The following is a 15,459-nucleotide window of genomic DNA, read 5'->3' as shown; positions in this document are numbered from 1 at the left end:
CATGGGCAGGCTTGTTACATTAGTATATTGCAGGATGCTGAGGGTCGAGGTACAACTGACCCCATCACCCAGAGAGTGAGCATAGTACCCAACATGTAGTTTTTCAACCACTGTCCCTTCCCACCTTTTCAACCATTGTTCCTTCCCTCCCCTCAGTAGTCCCCAGTGTCTACTGTTACTTTTTTTTTTTTCTCCTTTTGAGACAGGTTCTCACTCTGTCACTCAGGCTAGAGCGCAGTGGCATGATCACAGCTCATTATAACCCCAAACTCCTGAGCTCAAGCACTCCTCTTGACTCAGTCTCCCGAGTAGCTGGGACTATAGGTATATGCCACCACAGCTGGCTAATTTTCTTATTTTTTGTAGAGATGGGGGTCACACTATGTTGCTCAGGCTGGTCTTGAACTCCTGAGCTCAAGCAATCCTTCCATCTAGGTCTCCCAAAGTGCTGGGATTACAGACACAAGCCACCACGCCCGGCCTGTTCTCATTTTTATATCCATATGCACCAACTTTAGCTCCTGCTTATAAGTAAGAACATGCAGTATTTGGTTTTCTATTTCAAACATGACATTGACATAACTTATAAATAGGTTATTTATTTACTGTACTTGAAGTCCCCTGGCCACTCCCCCGCATCCCTGGAACTTAGAGGAACACTACTCCAACTTGCCTCCGTGTCTGTCCTTTCCCTGTGCTTCCACCGTGATCAATGGAAGTGAAGGAGCTGTTCATTCTTTAGACCTTCAGTCAAGTCATGCTCAAGCCTAGAAATAATCCTGTCTTCTAAGTGACTTATTTTTGCTCAGATCCATTTAAGTACAGTATTGACTGTGCTTTCAGAGAGTGATCTTCCAAATTCTTGGGGGGAATTGTTCACAAGTTGTTCACAAGTGGGAAAGACTTTAAGGTAGTAAAAAGTATCTTCACTGCAGCTTTGGAGATGAGGCTGTTGGTATGGCCACTGCTCTATCCTAACAGTCTAAAGAAATTTATCAGATTTATTGAATTATAAGACCCCAAGTTTGTATTTACACATCTAGGAGAGAAAATCCTCTAACGTATCTCCTATTTACTTCTGTTAAAAAAAAAAAGGATAATAATTTAAAATATTTCTACAGGGCAAGCAAAGGGGCTTGCTCTCCACGAGCACAGCTGAGGTTCTGCAGCAAAGTGACAGGAAATCCTTCTATATGGCGGCCCACAGAACTTGGTCTGTCCCTTCCATGTCACAGTAACTGATACCAATGACTGTGCTGATTAGAAAGGCTACTCAAGCGAAACCAATGACAAGGACTCAGAAGGGTTTAGGGAAGTACTAGGAGTCAGGAAGCTACTGGGAATGAATGTGGAGAAAAATATGGTTTTTGCAAGTGATGAGGTAAAAATTAGAAAAAAAATGAAAGTGCACTGTTTTGGATGGTGGGGAAGTTGTAACCTTAATTAAGCTGAAAAGGAAAATAAAAATTTCTCAGTGTATTGGCCAGGTGCCATGGCTCACACCTGTAATTGCAGCACTTTGGGAGGCTGAGGTGGGCGGATCATCTGAGGTCAGGAGTTCCAGACCTGCCTGGCCAACATGGAAAACCCTGTCTCTATCAAAAAATACAAAAAATAGCTGGGCATGGTGGCACACGCCTGTAGTCCCAGCTACTCAGGAAGCTGAGGCAAGAGAATCGCTTGAACCCGGGAGATAGAGGTTGCAGTGAGCCGAGATCATGCCACTGCACTCCAGCCTAGGCAACAGAGCAAGACTCTGTCTCAAAAAACAAAACAGAACAAAAAAATTTCTCAGTATATTTTCCTCTGAGTGATAATGGGAAGAAAGATTGTTTTCCTAAAACAAGAAAAAGAATCACAAAAATAAGGTTTTCACAATAGCATAAAGGATTAATGCTGTTAAAAGTGAAAAATATAGTGGATTGCTTGTTTACTTCATCAAGTCATTAAGGGTGCAGAGCCAGGCCATGCTTCTCACCTGAGTTGACGGGAGGGTTTCGGATAACATCAGCAATAATCTTCTGAACCTCTGGAGTCAGGCCTGCTCGCTCCAAATCAAGGGGGCAGCCAGCTTTCACTGCTTGGGATAAGTGCATGCCAATTGTCATGAGAGGCAGAATCCTGCTCTCAGCTATGCTCTTCTAGAGAAAGAACAGCAAAAGAACCCAGTGAGTTGTAAAAGTGTCCACTCCAGTCATGGAAATAAAATGTCCAAAACATTCAGGTAGTAAATGCTCAGTGTGAAATAAACAATGAACTAAACCTTTACTTAAGTTTTTCATTTTCAGAATTTATTTAAAACTACCCCCATTATAGCTCTCTATAGGTTCTACCTTTTATACTTATTATAATGTATTGAATAAAACAAAATCACCCAGCTTTACCGAAGAATACAATCCTTGCCCCTCTCTATTCACTTTAGAAAGCCGTTAAGTGACAGAGAAGTCATTCTCTGTAAGTCTAACAGTTGTCACAACCTTCTGAAAACATAGTAAACTGCAACCCAATACTATATACACTTGAAATAACACATAGTGGTTTGGTTACACGAATTTTCAAGAAGACAAATCCTAAAATGCTTAGCAATAACATAAGGCTCTAGATGCATTCTATATAAGGTTCCTGAGAAGACTCTAATAGGTGTTTGAAATTGACTCTATTCATAAAATAATAATAACCACAGTTCCACAAGGGCTGTCAGCATTTTCCTACTATTGAACTTCACATGAACAGTGCTACATATTTATACAGTTCTTTAAACAAATGTGGCTCCAAATACATTTCAGATACTTATTAGGTAGAACATTCTTTTAAACACTCAGAAAGCTTTGTCACTCAGTTCTAACTTATTTCATGATCCTCTCTTTCAATACATTTTCAAAGTCTGAATTTAGACTGTATTTGCATAAATGTTGATACTTTCACAGAATAGAGCATTTAAGGCAATGTTTTTCATCCTTCAAACGTAGGTTTTAAATTACTTTCATTAAATGTCTACTAGAAAAGTGTGCACCATGTGTGCATAATATCAGGGTTATTTGATACCAGGTTTCAAATTACCTCCAACTAATTGTAGTACTGCTCCTGATTAATTAGTCCTAAGGATGTTTAATTCTGCGGTTAACTGGCAAGACCCTCTCAGACTCCTGGGAGGTAAGGATAATTATACCACCATATCACACAATAAAATACAACCAAATAATACCAAAAGACACAAATGAAGATATAACAGTCTTCACATTTTTAACCATGAATACATAAACTAACACATGAAACCCCATGTTACGGCTGAGCATTAGAATACACTTTATTCAGAAAATTTGGAGCCAATAACAAATTTTCTTAGTAACTGTTTTCATTTCTACTATACGTACATGGTCAAATTAGGTATATACAGGCATATTTAACATGTACATAGAAGTTATTATTTACATAAGAAACTGAACTTAAAATTCTGATTTATTATGTGTTCTATTTCAAAAACAGTATAATGGAATTATTTGGTTTCTTGGGCAATGGCCTTTGTAAGGAACTTTAAGAAACATGACTGTCAAATTAGAGCATTTATTCAGTAAGTAAGATAAGCTATGGACTGTTTATTCTTATTTACTTTAAATGATAAAACCTGAACAAAAGGTATGTAACACAGGCACTAGTGGAACAACAGACTATAGAAAAGCAGGCATTGGACCATATCACTTGTTCCAAATCAACGTTAATGTCAAGAGGATGTGAACTCAAATTAAACTTAACTGTAAGCCTCATTTTGTCCCATTCCATTAAAACTTACTCTCCATTTTGTAAACAAAAAACCTCAACAGCCTTAAAGATTTATCTTAGAACAATGAAGAAACATTACATATGGTCTTTTTTTTTTTTTTTTTTTTTGGAGACCGAGTCTTGCTCGGTCGCCCAGGCTGGAATGCAGTGGCGCACTCAGCTCACTGCAATCTCTGCCTCCTGGGTTCATGCAAGTCCCATGTCTCCGCCTTCCAAGTATCTGGGATGACAGGCATGCGTCACTACGCCCGGCTAATTTTTGTATTTTTAGTAGAGACAGGGTCTCCCCATGTTGTCCAACTGGTCTCAAATTCCTGGCCTCAAATGATCCGCCTGCCTCAGCCTCCCAAAGTGCTGGGATTACAGGCATGAGCCACCACACCCGGCCTACGTATGGTCATTTGTTACAGCAATTAGATTGTTTTCAAAGAGCATCAAAACAGTACTAGAAGAGATAGAATGAAAAGCAAGTTTTTAAAAACATATTTCCAGTTGCTTGGCTATGCTTCCAGAGATCCAGTGTGTATTTTTTGTACACATACAAGAATATGTGACTATATAAGCATGCATATGCACACACATTTACGTTTGTTTTTGTTTTGCACCTTCCTGTTTCTTAATGCATCTTGAGATTGTTTCTTAACACTGTGAATATTTATAGTTTTTAAACTATTAGTCCCATTTTAAAATATGGCTGATGCAGTATCCCTGAGCTATAAATGTGTTTATCAGTACCCCGATACAATCTCTAGAAGATAGTCATGGCCAAACTAAACCTGCTGCTATTACTTGACAAGGAGGCTTAACAGAAAAAGAAAACAACATTCTCTTTTAAAATTAAAGATAAACTGAGATTTATTGTAGGGTTGGAGGAAATTGATCCCAAGTCAGAGCTTTAATACTAAAAAGCTGATAAAACACAAGTTTAAATAAACTAAAAAAATTTCCTGTAACATGAAAGTCACACTTACCAAAGGCATCTTCTTTTCTTGGAATAAAGAGTATGTGATGGCCATAGACTGTGAAAGTGTGCATATTTTTTTTTTTGCTACCAGACTCGTCTTCTGTTCTTCTTGAGGTTTTGTACTTGAAAAGAGGTCTGTCTACAGAATTTTTAATGTAGCACAAATGATCAGTAATACCAATACAATAATAGAATATAAATATGATAATTAGCCATTAAGAAAAAAATAACACAAGTTAAACCTATAAGCAACAAATAATTCCCTTTTTATGGGGAGCTCAAAAAGAAGTTAGATTTTTAACGTATTGATTTAAAAAGGTAAAATAATGCTAGAGCACACAAAATTTTAATAAAATATTTGTAATAGCAAACATTTCCTAGTCTTCTCTTTAACCAATAAGAAGGACTAAAAAAAGGAACTATAATGTGAACCACTCTGTCTTTAAATAAGTCCCCAGTCCCCTGGAAGTGAATATTGAATGAATGAATGAATGAACAGAATCACTATTCAAATTTAGGTACTGTAACCACTAATATATCATAAGGAAATATATCATAACACTCTGTCTACATATCTAATTTTAAATTATACATCCCAACTAGAAATTTAAGTATTCTATAAAATCTTAAATATGGTTCCTTAAGAAATGTTTAAAAGAAAAAATGAGGAACGACTGAAAAACAAGATTAATGAAAAAATAATGTAATCTTTTTAAAGGCTGAAATAAAGGTAAAGAGATAGACAACTATGTTTTTAACTACACATAAAAGGTAGATGAAAACAGCATACTACAGTCATAATAAAACCTGTAACAAGCGAAATTAATAGTTTAAAGAAGAGCCTCGTCTCTTGATGAATGATATTGGTATGATTTTTATAAGGTTATTTATCATGTGTTCTACTATATTATGTATACATATATGAGGAAATGTGTCTATGAGCTCTTCTTTTGGAAAGAAATTTATTTTTTGTTTCCATACTCTGTTATTAGGGAGTTTAACAAATTTATTAGTTGAGTATTAATTTACTGCTTGGTGAGAAACATAAATGTTTCTGTTTTACTTTTTACATGCTATATAGATGATGCCTAATGTTTGAATTATCTGACCCAAGGCAATAAAACGTGCTTGCCAAATCTTTTGGGGGATTACATTTTACACGTGGAAGAATCTCAGAGCTAAACTCTCACATCAACACAAAAGATAATTTCAATCAAATAACCTTAGCAGTGGAGATTTCATGTTCTGAGCATATGGTGGGCCTAATAAAACAGTCCCAGGTGTTATATGTTTCTGTTTCTCTTTCACAGCTTCAGAATAGCTGCATTTTGCAATTTGTAGAAATCCCACCAAGACAAAATAGGTATTTATGAGGAAGCATTGTTGGCTGTTCAGACTGGTCACCCCGCTATGGCAATGCCATGGTCTAAGCCAGCATTTCAGCCCTCATCCTTGCAATCTCAAAAGTCTAATGTGTCTTGTTACAGGGTAGTTGGGTTTTGGGGAATAGAGCTGCACTACCCATCTATTGAACTTAGTTTTATGTGTATGTGCGTATAAATATCAGTGTATATATTAGAAAGCAAATTCATCAATTTATGAGGCATACAACTGGACAGTTTCACTTGCTCCAACCAGTATATTCTGTCCTACAGAAGAGTTATATAGGAAGCCAGCTCACCTGAAAGTTGAGAACAAGTTTGGAATATAACAAAGACACTTTTTTTTTTCCTTCCTATCACTCAGGCTGGAGTATTGTGGCACAATGATGGCTCAATGCAGCCTCAAATCCCCGGGCTCAAGCAATCCTCCTGCCTAAGCGTCCTAAGTAGCCCGGGATTATAGGCTAGCACCACCATGCCTGGCTAATTTTAAAACATTGTTTTTGTAGAGGTGGGGTCTCACTATGTTTCCCAGGTTGTTTTCTAACTCCTGGCCTCAGGCAACCTGCCTGCCTTGGCCTCCCAAAGTGCTGGGATTACAGGCATGAGGGATTGCACCTCGCCATGAGGGAACTCCTGATAGTGCCTTAAGTAGTCTCTTAACAAAGATGAAGTTGAGGCATTCTCCTTGACAATTAAACTATAATATTCAAATCTAGTTAGCAAAAATGTCTTTTTATCTGAAGAGTGCTTAGGTAAGCTTTGCCAACTTTTGTCCTTATTGCCTTTTCTATTTATATCTTCCTATAATTGACACTCATCTTTTTTTTTTAAGGTTTATTGTGGGATATATCAAACATATACACAAGTCGAGGGAATAAGATGGCTATCACCCAGTTTCATCAACTGTCATTCATAGCCAATATTATTTCATGAATATCCTTAGGTATTTTCTAACTACCCTGCCCCTACCCCTGGATTTTTTTTAAATAAATAATATTTGTACATATTTATGCCATACATGTTTATATAGTCTTTTTTTTTTTTTCTTTTTGAGACGGAGTCTCGCTCTGTCGCCCAGGCTGGAGTGCAGCGGCGTGATCTCGGCTTACTGCAAGCTCCGCCTCCCGGGTTCACGCCATTCTCCTGCCTCAGCCTCCCGAGTAGCTGGGACTAGACTATGATTTGATTAGATTTTTGCTTACTAGAATCACATTGTTGCCCTACCTTCCTAAAAGGATTATTTCAGATTACTTTGCCAAGTATTTTGGATATCCCTAAACCCTTTAATTGTACATTTATGGATTATATCATTACTTTGTTCCAGAAATTCTCAAAATTCTCAAAAAATGTATTTATAAAAAAAATTTTAGCATATTTTTCCTATATGGCCATCTTAATGTGTTTAATATATGTGTCATACTTGTAATTTTTAATGTGTATTGTAACAGCAAGAAATTTTACTTCAAAATTTAAAAAAATATATTAAAGGCTAATGAAACTCATGAATAACAATTTTGCTTAATAAACATTAAAAGTTTATTTTTTTTAAATAAATCGTTTCAATTTGCAGAATAACCCAAATATAATTTCTAATCACAGAAATCAGCAGTCATCTTCTCTATCCAGAAGGTTCATAAAGGTTTCATACCTATCCCTTGGGGGATTTACCTTTTCCCCTACTTCAGTTTCCTCTTCTGAAGGGGAGTTAGGAGAGATCATTCATTCATTATTAAATAATATCACTAATTCATGAAAGAAGATACTACTGTCAAGTGTCCAAAGAGAGGGAACTTACTCAATTACCGCTGGTAGGTATGATATTCTTTCTCAAACTATTAAGACATTATACTTTCATTTCCAAAAACTCAGAAAGAAAAAATAATTTTCACATGATGTCTTATATAAGAGTATGAAAAAGAAAATTTAAAGTTGCCAAAGATACTCTATATCAAAAGAGGGAAATGCTACATTCAAAAAGCAGAAGGGTTTTCTACTTATAGTTAGAGAAAGATTTTTCTAAAGTAGGATCCAACTGTGCCTGCCCAAAGCTTCCAGGAGCTTCTTGGAAGTAAAAAATAATCCCTTAATATTGCCTTGAATGTGTTTAACTCTTTCAACGTTTTATACTTATCCCATGTCTTCTATTTTTCTAATGTCATCTGTTGTTTCCTGGATGCCGGGGAGGAAGTGTCATTTCCATTGTGTAGCTGAGGAAATGGAGACCCAAGGAAATGAAAGGACATGTGCAGGTTCACCAGGTGAACAACTGTAAGGAAGAACTAAAGTCCTGATTCCGTGACTCCTAGTCCAGTAGTCTCCCCTCTACCTCCCACTGCCTCACCTTCTGCAGAGTACGCATCATAGAGTCTGCTACGTGGAGTTTAGAGAAAATCCCAAATGACATTTCTGGAAATGGTCACTCATGGCAGAACAAGCAATAATAAAAGGATATGAAGGAAACACTATTAAAACTGAAGAGAATAATATGAAATCCACTTATTATCAAAAGACAGCATTTCTGGAAGGGGAGGGAGATTAGAGAAGATGCTAAACCAAAAGAAAGTGGCTGAGCTCCTGACCAACCCATAGCAAGGATAACTTCCCAGCTTTAAATTCCAACTACCACATCTGAATGTAAAAATTATAATTTATCAACCTAAAATAATGTTTCCAATTTAAAAACAAAACCTCCCAATGAAATAGAAAGACATCAGCAGCCTGGACAACTACTTTTTAGTATCATCTTTAAAAGTAGATAACTGATATGTTTTTATAACAGATTGACTGTAAAAACAATTTTAATTCATTTTCTAAGTGTCCAGTATGGAAATGCAAATAAAGTGAGCAAATGTTGCTTCTGAAGGGTACTTTTGAAATGGTTACAAAAAATGCTTATTCTCTAAGAGCTCCTGCAAACCACAGTATTTTACCTGAACATTATTTGTTTGGCAGAAATGTTTGATGACTTCCAACAGAGGGGCCAACATGGCAGCTTTGCCTTCAGAAACACCATCAATCCTTTTTATGTTTTCAACTGTAGTTGGTCTGTGTTTAACAACAACAACAACAAAAAGGTCAAGAAACCACTGAAACAGTATCACTCCAGCAATATAGCTGATGTTCAGCTTCATAATGATTCTCTCAATAAATGTATAGATTTTCCAACAACCAAAACAACGTATAATACAACTAATCATGTTTTATAACTTCTTTCTTTGCTTTCCACCATTTAAAGATTTGTTTTGCCCCCATCACCACAAAAATACACTGTTAATTGGTAAACAGGACATTGTCGTAAAGGAACAGGTTAACATCTCATATATTCACTTTATTACTGATTTTATTATTATTTTTATTGTCATGAAAAGGAAAAATATGAGGCTCTAACTGGGAACAACTAAGAGGCTAAGAAAATCTCAAAAGAAAGTCTCATTCATTATTTTCTTCTACAAAGTGTTTACCTGTAACAGTATGTCTGCCAATTCCTTCAGACTTTTAGCTCAATATTTCTTATTGTGTCCAATATCCAAGAACCCATTCGATGCTCTCCTTCTAAAAATCTGCCAATCTAATGATTATTCTTTTTCATTAAATATCTCCTCTGGGCCAGGCACGGTGGCTCACGCCTGTAATCCCAACACTTTGGGAGGCCGGGGTGGGTGGATTGCCTGAGCTCAGGAGTTCAAGACCAGCCTGGACAACACAGTGAAACCTCATCTCAACTAAAATACAAAAAATTAGCCAGGGGTGGTGGCGCGCACCTGTAGTGCCAGCTATTCTGGAGGCTGAGGCAGGAGAATTGCTTGAACCCGGGAGGCGGAGGTTGCAGTGAGCCGAGATCGCGCCACTGCACTCCAGCCTAGGTGACAGAGTGAGACTCCGTCACCAAAAAAAAAACAAAAAAAATCTCGATTAAAGTATGGTCTTAGAATATTTATTTTTTAACAAAAGAATTAGTGTCAGATGTAGCACTGTGTAATGCCATTAGAAAATTCTGCACTCAAGTAACATCTATTGGATGTAATTTAGTGATAGAAACAATTTTTTAAAAGGAAGCAAAAGACAAATACAATTACCAAGCAACTATTCTTGGGAAATAATTTCTTCTAAATATTTAATGATCACCTCGTGTTTATGAGGCATTGTGCTAGGTGCTACAGGAGACACACAAAAAGATGAGGAGCTAGTATCTTTATTCAAAGTTTAAAATCTGGAAGATATAATAATACTTGCTTACCACTAATTACAAAAAAATAAAATATAGCATTGTGTGGTAAGTGCTACAGAAGCATCTTTAGAATTCATCTGAAAGTCCTCTATGAATTCAAGAGAGAGGAATTACTTTGCTGATAAGATCATGAAAGACCTTCTCATAGTCTTTATAGTAATAAAGCGAGAAAGTAATAAAGTGAGACCTTCAGGAATTTCTTAAAAGGAGTTTTGAGGAATCAAGGAAACTACAAGGACAAGCAACACTGTAAATAAATATGGAAGTTGAAAACGGGTCTTCAGCAAGTGATAAACAATTCAGGTAAGATAAACCATTTCAAATTTTGTAACTTAGATGGAAAAGTAAGTTTAAGTTCATAAATGGAGGGCCTTGAATTCTAAGCTAGAAAGAAACCATTTAAGCAGAAGTAAGATATGATAAAGGAAGATTTAGTTTGGTACTCATACATCGGATGAAACAGAAAGAGAGAATGAAGGGTTAATTGTTAAGAGGCTTCTGCAACAGGCCAAGGGAAAACAGTCAGAATTAACGTGGTGTCATTAAGGAGGAGGAGGAAGGCATAGACAGGCAACAAGGAACCCCTTTTACAAAAGGTATGAAAAGTATTTAAATAAGAAAAAGAGGCCAGGCACAGTGGCTCACACCTGTAGTGCCAGCACTTTGGAGACTGAGGCGGGAAGACTGCTTGAGCTTAGGAGTTCAGGACCAGCCTGGGCAATATGGCAAAACCCTGTCTCTACAAAAAATACAAAAATTAGCTGAGCATGGTGGCATGTTCTGTAGTCCCAGCTACTCAGGAGACTGAGGTGGGAGGATAGCTTGAGCCCAGGGGGTCAAGGCTGCAGTGAGCAGTGATCGCACCACTACACTCCAGCCTGGGCGACACAGTGAGACATGTCTTCAGACAAAAAAAAAAAAAAAAAAAAAAATGAAGAAGAAGAGGAAGAGGAAGGGGTTTTATATTGGAGGAGAGAAAATTCGGATCAGAGGTTTTAAGCATTAGGAACCTCTGACTAGGAGTGTGATGGTATGATAATCAAAAATACAGAATCCAAAAAGAGGAGTTTTGGCATTTGGATAAAATGCAGGGTGGGTAAATAATGAGTTAGATTTTATAAATATTGAATATGATTGCTGAAAATGTAACTGGTTTTTATTCATATAGAAACGTGGTACTAAAGCTTGGCAAAGAGATAAGCATCGCAGCAGGGGGAATCTAAGTCACCTCCCAGATGTGACAGTGGAAGCTATGGTCATATTATCAACTTAGATATATTTTCCAAATCTATTTTGTTAGAAGGAAATAAATGAGAACACATGCAAAAGATAGTTTACCTCATTTTGGCCATATCCACCAGTATCTTGTTTGTTGCCAGAATAGCTGGGGGAACATCCATTTTATTGGCATGTTTCTGCCTAGCTTCTACCAATTTGCCATATAACACAATCTGAACAAAAAACAAAGAAACAACACTTTCTAAAATGTACTTAAAAGATCTAATCCTTTATTTTTAGAGCTTCAGATACCACATTTTTCCTTAGAATGAATATAAACTGAAATATAAACTCAGACTCTTAGCTTAAGAACAATTTTTAAAATGCTGGCAAAATACAGAATTTTAAGCATGCATAGAATCATAACTACCCTATCATAAACTAATTACCTTTTTACAAAAGCCTTACCTGAGTTTCCTGCTCTTGTGACGAAATAGCAGGCTCTGAGGAACTGTAAGATTTTTCTGGTGACTGTACCATGATACTAAAATATTTAAAAGAAAATAAATAATAAAAGCTTTTCTTTCTCCTCATTTACTTTCTATTTCATCCCCTAAATGAGAATGTCTTTCCAAATCAGTACAAATATTTATTCTTCATGATACCAGTAAGGTAATTTGTTATTTAAATGACAACAGCCTAGATTTTAAACATTTTGGATCAAATACATTCATTATAATGGTAAAGCTAAAATTGCAATTTGAGTTCATCATAAAATTGGTGTGTTTTAAAAAGAGCATTTGTCCCATTCTCTTCCTCAAGCAACTGCTTTTGAAAGGAAATATTCTTTCATCCATACTGAAGATGACACGTAATGTCTTTTAACTTACTGGGATACAACAGATTTTAACCAAGGTTTCTTAACCTACTGGGATACAATGTATGATCCTTGCTATAACATCATAGATTTTTGGCTGGTGGGGAAGAAGAAACAAGAAGAGAACAAGAAGCATTCTTAGAAATTAAAAATTTGACAACTGAAATTAAAATGTCACTAGGTAAGAGGGGATAAAAGTCAAGGAACACTCCAAATGAGTAAACAAATAATGAGAGATTGCAACAGGAAAAAAGAAAATTAGTAAAAGGAATACTAAAAACCAAGAAAAGAAAACAAAGACAATCACCAACACAAGGAAAAAAACAAAGGTAGTGGTGGCCAGAATAACACGGTTGGGTTAGTAGTATAGATATAATATTTGTATAGTTATAATAATATAAATACAATATTATCATGTTATTATATTAAAAATATATATAAACAAATTATTAATATGACGAAATATAATTATATTGGAGGAGGAATGAAGGAGGGGAAATCTACCATAATAGGAGATGAGTAGAAAATTTCTAAAATTGCTAAGTCAAAAAAATAGTACTCTAAGCGTGTCATTCAGAAATAAGAAGGCACACGCCAGAGAAATCAGCTGGAAGATTTGAAGATGACAGCTTCTATGAATAAGAGCAAAGTGGATTTGGGAAGAGTGTGGGCTGATATGCTTGTCATAAGCCACTAATTTCCAATTAACTTTTTATATCAAGTATAGGTATTATTTTAAGGAAAATTTAAATATATCTTAAAATAATATTTATTCATATATAAGCACCCTGCTCACTTCTGTACACTAAGCCCATATATTTAAATTAATTTCTGGACTACTCCACAGGTATCCCAAACTCAGTATGTCTATCACTAAACTCTTGATTTTAATGAGAATCGACTTCTTCCAAATTCCTATTAATATTGATATTCTGACCTATTCTCCTGAATCACAAATATTTTTCATGACATCTAGAAAAGTGAATATTTTCCAGAAGGTTTTCTGGAAAACCTCTTAAAAACCTGTCTCTGATAATCACTATCTATGGAAGCTAAAGCATTACAAAATGTATTTCTTAAATAATAATACTTGAAAGGTTAATTTACTTCTTGATCCATGAGCTACAGAATGGATGTTAAGTGAGCAGGCATGAAAACAACGTTAGTCTCCTTGTATGTCTCCATTACGGATCTTGGTGACTAAGTGTTGTCAATGAGCAGTAACATTTTGAAAGGAATCTTTTGTCTAAGCAGGTTTCAACAATGGTCTTAAAGTATTCAGTAAACCATGCTGTAAACAGGTATCATCAAGACTTTGTTGTTACATGTATATAGCAAAGGCAGAGTAGATATAGCATCATTCTTAAGGGCCCTAGGATTTTCAGAATGCTAAATAAGCACTGGCTTCAACTTAAAGTCACCAGCTGCATCAGCTTCTAACAAGAGTCAGCTTGTCCTTTGAAGCTTTGAAGCCAGGCATTGACTTCTCTCTAGCTATGAAAGTACTAGACAGCTTCTTCTTCTGGTAAAAAGCATTTGGTCTACATTCAAAGTCTGTTAGTGCAGGTACCTTCATCGATGATCTTAGCTAGATCTTCCAGATAACTTGCTACAGCTTCTATACCAGCACTTGCTGTTTCACTTTGCACTTTATGTTATGGAGATGGCTTCTTTCTTTAAACCTCATGAACCAACCTCTGCTGGCCTCAAACTTTTATTCTGCAGCTTCCTCACCTCTCTCAGCTTTCAGGGAATTGAAGAGAGTTAGGGCTTTGCTCTGGATTAGGTTTTGGCTCAAGGGAATGTTGTGGCTGGTTTAATCTCCTATAAAGACCACTAAAACTTTCTCCATATCAGCAAAAAGCCTGCTTTGCTTTCTTATCATTGGTGTATTCGCTGGGGTAGCATTTTTAATTTCCTTCAGGAACTTTTGCCTTTGCAAACTAACTGGTGCAAGGGGCCTAGCTTTTGGCCTATCTCAGCTTTCGACATGGCTTCCTCACTAAGCTTAATCACTTTTAGCTTTTGATTTAAATTGAGAGACATGTGAATCTTCCTTTCACTTGAACACTTAGAGATGGGCCAGGCGCAGCGGCTCACACCTGTAATCCCAGCACTTTGGGATGCCAAGGCGGGCGGATCACCTGAGGTTAGGAGTTCAAGATCCACCTGACCAACACGGCAAAAACCCATCTCTACTAAAAATACAAAAATTAGCCAGGCATGGTGGGGGGCGCCTGTAGTCCCAGTTACTCAGGAGGCTAAGACAGGAGAATGGCTTGAACCCGGGAGGTGAAGGTTGCAGTGAGCCGAGATTGTGCCACTGCACTCCAGCCTGAACAACAGAGTGAGACTCAGTCTCAGAAAAAAAAAAAAAAAAAAAAAAAAACACTTAAGAGACTAATATAGAGTTATTAATTGGCCTAATTTCAATTTTGTTGTATCTCAGCGAACAGGGAGGCCCCAGGAGAGGGAGAGAAATGGTGAATGGCCGGTCAAGAACTACCAAAATATAACACAAAGACATGACAACAGAACGTGCTATTGGAAAATGGGGCTAATATGACCTGTTTGACACAAGGTTGCCACAAACCTTCAATTTATAAGAAATGCAGTATCTGCAAGTCACAATAAAGCAAGGCACAATAAAGCAAAGTATGCCTATATATATTTCATACAAAGAAAAATAAATAGTGTCTTGATGCTAGAGGTAGACAAACATAGATTTGAAAGCCAGCTCGGCCATTAGCTGTATGCTCTTGAACAAGTTTGTCAACTTCTTAACCCTTGGTATCTTCAACTATAAAATGGTGATAAATAATAACAGCTGTTAGGCTCTTGTAAGAATTAAATGAGATATCACATATAAAGTTCTTAGCGTTTAACATAATGCCTGACAAACAGTAATATCCAAGAAGTGTTAGCTATTAAATTAACATTATTATTTTATAGCTCACTTTGATCATTCTAATACTGAAAAGCTTATGTTTTAAATTTAACTTCCTTT

The 15,459-nt window shown here is 36.4% G+C and overlaps 1 protein-coding gene across 2 annotated transcripts in view; it reads right to left on the bottom strand.

Annotated features, from left to right (window-relative positions):
- Window positions 1–15,459, bottom strand: part of WRN (WRN RecQ like helicase) — a 142,027-nt gene that overhangs the window by 14,599 nt on the left and 111,969 nt on the right. For both annotated transcript variants that reach the window (XM_054497957.2, XM_054497956.2), the window contains 5 exons: window positions 12,044–12,119; window positions 11,696–11,808; window positions 9,060–9,174; window positions 4,752–4,883; window positions 1,979–2,141 (listed from right to left, as the gene is read on the bottom strand). In XM_054497957.2, the coding sequence (XP_054353932.1) occupies window positions 1,979–2,141; window positions 4,752–4,883; window positions 9,060–9,174; window positions 11,696–11,808; window positions 12,044–12,119 (599 nt within the window). The remainder of the gene's footprint in view (window positions 1–1,978; window positions 2,142–4,751; window positions 4,884–9,059; window positions 9,175–11,695; window positions 11,809–12,043; window positions 12,120–15,459) is intronic.

The sequence above is a fragment of the Pongo pygmaeus genome, chromosome 7 (assembly GCF_028885625.2).
Source record: "Pongo pygmaeus isolate AG05252 chromosome 7, NHGRI_mPonPyg2-v2.0_pri, whole genome shotgun sequence".
NCBI classification, from domain to species: Eukaryota; Metazoa; Chordata; class Mammalia; order Primates; family Hominidae; genus Pongo; species Pongo pygmaeus.
The sequence above is the reverse complement of the archived record's forward strand: the minus strand, read 5'-3'. Positions and strand labels throughout refer to the sequence as shown.